The following is a 9280-nucleotide window of genomic DNA, read 5'->3' as shown; positions in this document are numbered from 1 at the left end:
CCTAGGAGGTGATGAGGTGAGAGCTAAGGGCCAGGCAGAATTGGGGGAGGGGGATCTCACTGCACTCCTAGGGATATTCTGCCTGAGATGACAGTAATGGTGAGTCCCACAGCCCTCCTGGAAGTGAGGTAGAAGCTCCTAGGGATAAAACAAACACCTTCTATGAAAGACCTAGGCCTGAAAGAGATGACAGCAGACCCCGTTTTCTGCTCTGAAATCTGACCAGTGTGGAATCATTACAGCCCTGTGAAGCTTCAGAGAGTCTACAGCACGTATATACCTGTGGGGGAGACAGAAAATGATGGTAAGGACAATGTACACACACATGTGAGAGTGCACCTGGAGGGGTATGTGGTGCACATATGCATAAGCAATAGAAGGCTGCCTTCCAGGTGCTTCCCCTAAGTCTGTCTGAGGCTGAGCTGCTGTCTTCTCATTAAGGCTGAGCTTGCCTGTGCTGGGGTGGGGGGTAGGATGGAAGGCAATGATTATACCACCGAGCAATCATGAAATGCTTTCAGATGCAGAGATTCTGGCCTTCACATAGAGTCCTGGCAGCCCAGGGCAATCCTAAGACAGTCTGAATCCACCTGGAGTCTCTCTGGGCAGATGCCCATGTGCTGCTCCAGGCATAGGTGCATAGCATTCAGACACACCCTGACTTATGCACTATACTCTATGCTCTGCAAGGCAGGCTCACTGTTCAGAATCCAGGCTAGGCAGATCTGCCTGCCCTACAGCACCACATGGGGACATGTACTCTGTAGCTCCCTATTTTCTGCTATCCCATGAACTGCCAATTTATTATCTTAGCTAGAAGGTTTCCTGACACAAAAGCTTAGCTCTGATTTCTCCTGCCATGTCTGGTTAGGTGAATGAGGTGTTAAATCATGCATGAAAATGGTTCTCCCAGAAGTCCTTTTGTTAACTCTAGATGCCTTCATTCAGGTAGCCCATAGAATCTTTTCCTTCAACCTCTGGGCATCCTGTGCCAAATGAACCCAAGCATTAGCCCCAGTGCCCCTCCCTGTGCCACCAGGTACCTACACAGCAGGCTGGTGGCTTTGCAAAAGGCTGCATGCAGCCCCTTGTTACTTGGCAATGCTTCTCGACACTGTTGTTCATGAGTAAGTCAACCCCATTCCTTTGGCTCTGTCTTCCCCAGTGGCCTCTGGTCAGGGCAGCTTTTCCTGAACATTTTCTGTCCTTAGTTTTCTCTCTCAAAAAGCCCAGCTACTTACCAAGGTCTGGGGCTTGGGCCACCTGCAAGGAGACCATTTCTATTGAAGAGATGTGCATTCACTGTAGAGGGACTGTAGGAAAGCTTCTAGGGTCCTTCAGGGACATATGGATCCCAAACAGGGGGTGGCTTAGCATATTCCAGTATCTAGTATGAGTATCAATAAGACTGGACCATGTTCATAAGGGAGAATGTGATCCAGTGGGAACTGGGGTGTCTCACAGTATTGGACACATGCCTTCCTCTGCTTTAGGTTGCACTTTAGATGGGCTTATGCACTTGAGGGAGATGTGTTTTAAAATAATGCAATCCTTTGAAAAGCAAAGGTAAACTAGCTTGGCTGGAACCAGAGTGTCTGCTGGTATCTCTCTGCAAGGTTGAGAGCACCTGGTAACAGGGCTTCTCTGTCCATCTGACTCTATTCCAGGACAATGGGTGGAGCTACAGGAACCCCCTCCCCCGCCCCCAAACACACTCCACCAATGCCATGGCACTGGCATCCAAACAAAACAAAACAAAAACAGAGCAGGTGCTTTGCTGGATCCCATCTCAGTCCTACCTCTGGGACCTTCCTCTTCAGGAGGGAGATTTCCTTCAGGTCAGGAAGCTGCAGAGGGGGCAGGGGCTCTGATTCATGCTTGACTTTTAATCTTGCAAGGAGCAGAGGAGCTGGTTTGGATCATGCCTGAGCACAGCTCAGGACGACCAGGAGAACCCCATCCTCTCCAGTGGACAGCTAGAGGCAGGTGTGCATCGGGACCCCCCAGAGTGAGAGTCTGATTCTTGAGCTGCACCCCACAGCTAGGGATCCTGTTGCTAAAAGAAAGAGCACTTTGTTCACAATGCACTAAAGCTGATGAGAGATACCTGGGGATGTGGCTTCCTCTCATTCCTACTGGGTCTTCCTCCTCGGCCTCCCTTCACCCCATTGGCCTCTGCACTCTCTAGCCCCTGCTTCTATCCTTCCTCCTTTCCTTTCTCCTTTCCCTCAGCTCCTCTTCCCAGGCACTCCCTCTTTCTGGCTCATTGTTCAATGTCCCTTCCAGCTGGGCTTTGGACTAGGGTCATTTAAAAGGTCACAGTGCCTCTTCTGACTTCTCACATAGTGACCTAAACTGGTCCTTTGGTAGCACCAGTCAGAACAATGGCTAGGCTATCCTGGCATGGAGGGATTCAGCTGGCTCCAAAGGAAGGGCTTGCAGCTTCTGGGGATACAGGGACACCACCAATTCTACTGGAAAAGGAAGAGTAGAGAGTCCTTAGGCCTGCAAAGGGGAGACTGAGTGGGGGCACTCCTGCCTCAGTCACTCCAGGTGGAAAGCTAAGTCATGGGACAGCTTGCAGCTTCTTTTTGATATTGTGTACCATTCCTGTTCCTATGCTGGAGGTTTGTAGCAGGAGACCACTCTGCACTACTGAGGACTAGGGGGTGGGGTGGGGACAGTTCTCTCTGGCGGTTTGATGTCTGTGAGGAGGGCAGAGGCAATTTAGCCTTTCTTCATTAGCTGTTTGTCGACTTATCTTAGGAGACAGTTCCCCTATCTCCTTGTGGACCTAAGGAGCCTTGCTCAGAGAAGGAAGATCTGAGCGTCCCCCAGGGGATGGGGGGGCCTTGCTGTCTGCTCTGCCACCCCTCAAGAAGGCAGGCCCGGGGAGAAGTAGGTGGCATAAATCGCATGCATAATCTCCGGAGACGACCACTTTAAATCTTAATTGGTTGCCTTTTAAATATCATTTAAGGGCCGGTTTCTCTGCCTTTCTCTAGTTAAGAAGGTGTCGTGTCAAACTCTATTACCTTGCAAGATGTCTCTCCCTTAAGGTTTTTTTTTTTTTTTTTTTTTTTTTTGGGAAAGGGAGAGAAAAAGAAAAAATGGAGCCATCAGCCGCATTTGAGGGGGTCGATAAAGCTTTTAGATTTGGAGACGGTTTTCGGAGCCAGTTTCCTGCGGCTACGTGTTGTTAATGGAGCTTAAGGAATTATCTTAGACTGGGCCGGCCGGGAGCCGTATATTTCCCGCGCCTGTTCCCTTGTCGAGTCTGAATATGCTGCTGTCAGACTCGCTTAATGAAAAGTAACGCGCCGCTGATTACAGTTTTATTTGGCTCTATGTAAAGAGCGCCGTTAATTTAGCCTCTCCTCTCCGTGTGTTTGCGATCGCCACGCCTGAGCGACTGAGCGCGTCCCTGCGCTGCCTCCTCGCGCGGGCGCCCCAGGCCGGCTGACAGCCTCCCGCAGGGGAAGTCGCGGCTCGAAACCCTCCCCTGCTGCGCCCCTCTGGGGGACCGAGACCTTTCCCCTTCCACAGTGCCCTCATCCTGCGAAGGCGCCTGGCTTCATCTAGGGAGTCACGCTGGCACTTGACCCATGCCCCCAAGATTCGGTGAGCCTGAAAGCACATCCTGAAGGCTGCTCCCCTATGTAAGAGATGTCTTCGGGTGGGTGTTCCTTATGGCATGGCGCCCTGCAATGTGGCTGAGCCCCCCCCCCCCACGCCCAACCCTGATATCTTTATTCACAGGGTAATGTAGTTTATTCAAATAAGTTCCTTTAGTAGCCAGAGTCATCAAGCTCTCAGGCTCTAGCAACTTGGTATTTGGACGCCCAGAGCTGGTGCAGGCACCAGAGACCATGCCCAGAGGGTTCAAGCTCAGCAAGCTTAGGGGAGCTCAGAAACCTCCTTCCTTCCCTCGGACTGCCTCAGAGGAGGGATCTTGGGGCCACTGCCGGTGTGTGGACGTGCGCACTGACAAATGTGTCCGCAGCCAGGACACAGGCTTCGGTCCAAGCTTGAGTTTCTGACCTTACCGTTTCTTATCTCAACCCACCCCTCGCCTGAATTTGCGAAGCCTATTTTTTTTCTGTTTTCTTTTTCTTTCTTTTTCTCCTTTTGTAAATGCTTGGCTTTGTCTAGGGTTGTGTGGGGGCGCGCTTGGCGGCCGCATTAAAATTCCTCGCGCCCCAGCTTGGGCAGCAACGCGTCTCCCCTGAGACTCCACTTTCGCTATTACTGTCAAGTACCCTTGACTCTTTATTTTTGCCCTTTTATCTATTACAACTAATTCGAGTTCTTTTGCCCTTTTCAGCCTAAGACGTGGGCTTTCCGCAAAGCCTCCCCTGCCAGCGCTCTCTCAAAGCGCGGAGCCTTTAGAAATTGAGGGGTTTACTGTCAAAATGAAAATTTCACTTCAAATTATCTTGGCTGATGCTCGCTTGCTAGGCCGGGGGCTCCCGCCGCAGCCTTTTGACAGGCACATCAGCGGCAAGCTTCCGCGTCCCGATAATATCATCCAGGAGAGCGAAAGTCAATGCGGTGACAGCGCAGGGCTGGGACAATCCAATTACTGAGTGCTGGCCAGGGCAGGCCTGCGGCTTGGGGCAGTTGGCCACTCGGTGTGCAAGAGTCAAGGGCTGGAAACCAGGATTCAGGGTGAGGACCATCATTCAGGGGACCCTCTTAGTCCTAGGGGTCTGGTTTCAGTAAAGCTAAGTTTCTTTCTTTGGGGGTCTGTAAACTGTCCCCAAATCTGGCCCTATAGACTCATTAGTGTGAGTTTTGATAGGCTGCCATCTAGTCCCGCCCCTAGGATTGCAGAGGACCTGGTGTCTATTAAATGTCTGGTATCTCTCAAAGGCTACTCTGGGAGATGAAAAGTGTATCTAGCATACACGGCTGGATTCTATGTGACTATTAGAATTCATTCTAGTCCCTGGGCTCACTTAATTTCAGAGCAGCTTGCCCTGGGTTCTCTGCTTTACAAGCCCCTCTGCTTGCCACTGCCATCTCCCTAGGAACATTTTATGAAGCCCATAGAGGCCTGAACAGAAGCTCTCAGGTGAACAGAGAACAAGGCACAGATGCTGGGCAAGTGCCTCCTAGAGATTCAGGGAAGAAGAGCTGTGGAGGACCTTAGTGCAAAGTAGCCTACCGTTGTGACTATGCTAGAGAGGTGTGAAGAATCTGGTTTGCCCTCTCAGGCTGCTTCTGGCCCAAGCCCTTATGCCCTTGCCCATGTCTTTTTAGCTCTGCTTCCCGTCTTCTGCTATTAAGATGTTCCCTCTGGAGTCTTTAGAACTTGAGTGATATAGAAGCTAAATTTGAAGCTACAGGGTTCAGCCTGCTTCTCTGGAAAGAGGGACAACGGGGTCAGGTAACATGACCTAAGAGCCTCTTGGCATCAGAGAATGATGCCCTCAGGGCAATGTCCCTTTCCCCCAGGGCAAAATCTCGGGGGACTTAGAAAGCCTAAACATTACTTTAATTCAGTCAAAGAAACCTTGTTTGTTCAAATTCTGGTGTCTGGCTGTGGGGAAGACTTTAAAGTTTGGGGTTTCACATCTACTTATTATGAGGTCAGAAGAGTGTCCCTCTTGTGCCTTTAGCATCTCAAAAATGGTTTGCTTAGACTTGGATGGGCAACTACTTTATGGGGGTGGAGTGTGGGTCAGCCCGCCTATTCTTTCTTCCCCTGGGGGTCAGCGTCACTGCTTCCAAGAACACCTGTAGAGCCAGCCCCAGCTGTGAAATGTGTTCCTTCCGCAATGCAAACACGAAAATTTATTAGTTTTGTTATATTAGCCTCCCTCTGAAACAGGCAATTACTGGTGTGAATATACATTTTAGAAAACATAATTTTGTCAGGAGTCAGGAGTGTGCAACAGTGTAAACTCGGTGGAAGTGTTGGCGGTGAGCTCTACGTGCTGAGGATGAAGTCCGAAGAAAAACAGGCTGAAGACTCTTCGAACACCGGCATGCCTCAAACCCAGAAGGAGACAGCGACACAAAACAAGCCTCAGAACCCAAATGCCTTCTCCATGTAAACTTTGGACGTAAACTTTATGCTTCAGGGGGCCTCCCATCGGCTGTGCTCTCCGGTCTTCTCATCTTCCTGGAGTTCAGGGATGGCTCAGGTGGACGCAACATCAGGTAAAACCTGGTGATAGAACGCGAGGAGTTCCTCCATAGCCCTGGAGGTTGAGTTCAAATCCTCTGTCTCAAGTGGGTTGGCAATCTTGGCTTGGAAATGCCCCTTTCTTTTGGAAACCCATTAAAAGCAGTTCAGAGTCAGCGCCTGCAGCCTGAGCGCCAGTTCCCTTCTCCACTGTGCAGGTGGGTGTTAAGTGCAGAAGGGTTTGCCACCGGCCTTGGGCGTAGCCAGCAGCTCCCGGGAGGCCCCTGCAGGTGGGATGTCTTGGGGCACCGTGGGCGGGAAGGAGCAAGCCAAGGGCGTCGTCAGTACGTTAGTACCCGCCCCCAGATTGCGTCCTAGAGGGCCGGGATCCAGAAGTGCGCCCTTAGCGGTGGCCCAGGCCTGGTTCAAAGTGCTGTGTCTAAGGATGGGATCGTGAAATACCCCATCCACCCAGTTTCTGAGGCTAGTTACTGGGGAGTCCTGGTGCCTATCCAGAGCCCCAGAAGGGGCCGTGACTGCAGGTGAGGACGCTGGCGTCGTCGCAGATACACCCGCTGGACCTTGGCGTTTCAGCATGCAGGAGGGAAACTCAGTCTGGCTCAGAGCTGTGGCTGCAGCAGCGGTGGCTGTGTGTGCCAAGGACCAGATGCGGGGCTTGGTCTCCAGGTTCGGCGGCGCTCCCGCCTGAGCAAAGGTCAGTTTGGCTTCGCAAGCAGGTGGGCCGCCCTCGGCGCCAGAGTCAGGAACGACCACTGTGCTCCGGAGGCAGTTCCTTGCCCTCTCCAGATCCCCATCCATAACAGCTCCACCAGCGGTGCCCAGGGGCATCCGGAGTGTGGCAGAGGCCTCCTTGCCTGTGCCGGGACCATCAGATGACGCAGGAATCCTCTCTGGTCCACTATCCAGGGACTGGAAGGGCGTCTTCAGCTCACATTCTGAGGTCTCTGCATCTAGAGGGTCGAAGTCTTCCAAGTCACTGAGTTCTAGCTCCTTGTCGTCTTTGCCAGCAGGACCTGTCAGGCCAGAGAGCATGCGGCCAGTGGAGGGAGACAGGACGGGCATAAGCAGCTTTCTTTTATTCTAAGACCAGAGTTAATGGAAACTCATTCCCAACTAGTCAATAGCCCAGACCTTTCTGTTTTCCTCCTCCCATTTCCAGAGGGCCTCAAGTCTTGAACTAGGAACACCAGCCTGGCAGATCTGCATTCAAATTAATGGCGTTTGCAATGCTTTTTAACTTGACTTTGGATGTCTTTAAGCCTGTCTACATGGTACCACCTCAATCTCCTCTCCCCAGGCACAAGATCTGACTGGAAACCAGTTCACCAGTCTGCTGCCCAGGCCCTAAGGCTTTCCGTTTGCCACCCAACGGCTTCCAGAGACACCCCATACTTTGCAGAATATCCAACCCACCTTTGCTCTTGGCACTCTTGAGAGGCTCCTCCCGTGACTCCTCCTCTCCAGCCTCCTCCTCCTCCCCCTCCCCATAGGGGCGCTTCTCATCTGCACATTTATTTCTAGGTGGCCAGGTCATCTTGTTCTCCTTCTTGAGGCGCCGACGTGCGTTGGCAAACCAGGTGGAGACCTGTGTGAGGGTCATCTTGGTGATGATGGCCAGCATGATCTTCTCTCCTTTGGTGGGGTACGGGTTCTTCCGGTGCTCCTGCAGCCAGGCCTTCAGCGTGCTGGTGGTCTCCCGGGTGGCGTTCTTGCGCCGCGTGCCGCTGTCCACGGTCCCGTACCTGGAGACAGGCTCTGCAATGGGGTGCCAGTCGGGGCCGGGGAGATCACGCGAGCGGGCGGGCGAGGCGGGGGTTGGGGGAAGCGGGCATAGGAACAGGCTGTGCCTCCCTGGGGTGGGTTGTGATTATGGGCATTGCCTTGCCTTTTGTGGGCCAAGATGATGTCATTAAAATGACAGCGAGTAGGTCATGGCCTGTCTGAAACTCTGTAGGGACATTTCTCTGATCCTTTATGGTTTTTCTCTTACCACTTTGAGCGGTAAAACAGAAAAAGGTATCACGGATCTATGAACCAGCAACCCGTGAACCTGTGCCTAGAGCAACTAGGGAGCAAGGTTCAGGAGTTTTTAGTTGAACTGGTAATGGTCCCATAGGAAGATGGGGTGGTGAGCTGAGCTGTCCCCAGCATGGGTGATGAGGGCCAAGGGACTTCCTCCTTAATTCCCACCATAAGGCTGGTGGACCTGGCTTAGACACCCAACTGAGCTGAGGTTCTTGGGGTGCAGGAAGGTATCCTGGGCCCTTCAAGGAAGCAGCCTAGTGGACTGAACTTTCTAGAATCAATTTGCTTGAAAATCACAGCAATGAGAGAATTTCTACATTCACAACAACATAGGTATGTGTGTAAGGGTAGGATAGAACACCTGCTTGAGGGAATTGTCCCCTCTTCTGGTCCTTCCACACCTCCCAGTCCCCCAGAAGGCGATCTGGAGGTGGTGATGGAGTGGTTGGCAGCTGGACTGTAGTGGTATTCAGGGAGGGAGGTCGAATCCCTCACCTGTCATATGGGTACTGGCCCAAAGCTGGCTCATACGGGTAGTAGGCTGCAGCTGCAGTGGGTGGTAGGCCGGCGTGTGAAGATCCTGTGCCATCCTTGGACTCGAAGCTGTTCTGTAAAAGCCACCACAGCTTTTGTAGACCCAGCTAGAAACACTACCCAATGAGCTCTCTTAGGGTAGCTTAGATCCTAGGAGTCTCCTCAAACTTTGCCCACAAACTGTAACACATGTCCTGGACTCACTCAACGCTCAGTTTCCCAAAAGTGAGGACCTGAAGAGGGTGGGCCAGGGAAATGGGGTGCAAGTAGATCAGTGAAGATAAGGTAAAGTGAGATAGGTGGAGGAAGGGAAAGAGAGGAGGAGGGCGATTTTGAAGAAGCTTGGAAGGAAAGAAAGAGGACGGACTGGTAAAGATTCCAGAGAGGCTACCAGGCCTAGGAATGATGAACCCGGTAGACCGGTAGAGAAGAGGCTTTGAAGAGGGGGAAGGAAGGGTCGGAGCTGGGGAAAGCTAGGGTGCATGGGAGAGAGAGAGAGAGAGAGAGAGAGAGAGAGAGAGAGAGAGAGAGAGAGAGAAGGGGTAGAGAAGGAGAGGAAGAGGGAGGGGG

General features: G+C 52.2%; 1 protein-coding gene across 3 annotated transcripts in view; it reads right to left on the bottom strand.

The window, feature by feature from the left end:
• Positions 1 to 5795: 5795 nt before the first annotated feature.
• Positions 5796 to 9280, bottom strand: part of Irx4 (iroquois homeobox 4) — a 9461-nt gene continuing 5976 nt past the window's right edge. For 2 of the 3 annotated variants that reach the window (XM_021180880.2, XM_029485014.1), the window contains exons 4-6: positions 8672 to 8784; positions 7565 to 7893; positions 5796 to 7164 (exon numbers count right to left, since the gene is read on the bottom strand). In XM_021180880.2, the coding sequence (XP_021036539.1) occupies positions 6356 to 7164; positions 7565 to 7893; positions 8672 to 8784 (1251 nt within the window). In that variant the 3' untranslated portion in view covers positions 5796 to 6355. Of the gene's footprint in view, positions 7165 to 7564; positions 7907 to 8671; positions 8785 to 9280 lie in introns of all 3 variants that reach the window. The other variant, XM_029485015.1, reaches the window with a different exon arrangement.

The sequence above is a fragment of the Mus caroli genome, chromosome 13, assembly GCF_900094665.2.
Source record: "Mus caroli chromosome 13, CAROLI_EIJ_v1.1, whole genome shotgun sequence".
Classification (NCBI taxonomy): Eukaryota; Metazoa; Chordata; class Mammalia; order Rodentia; family Muridae; genus Mus; species Mus caroli.
Note: the sequence above shows the minus strand (reverse complement) of the source record. Positions and strands in the feature narration are given on the sequence as shown.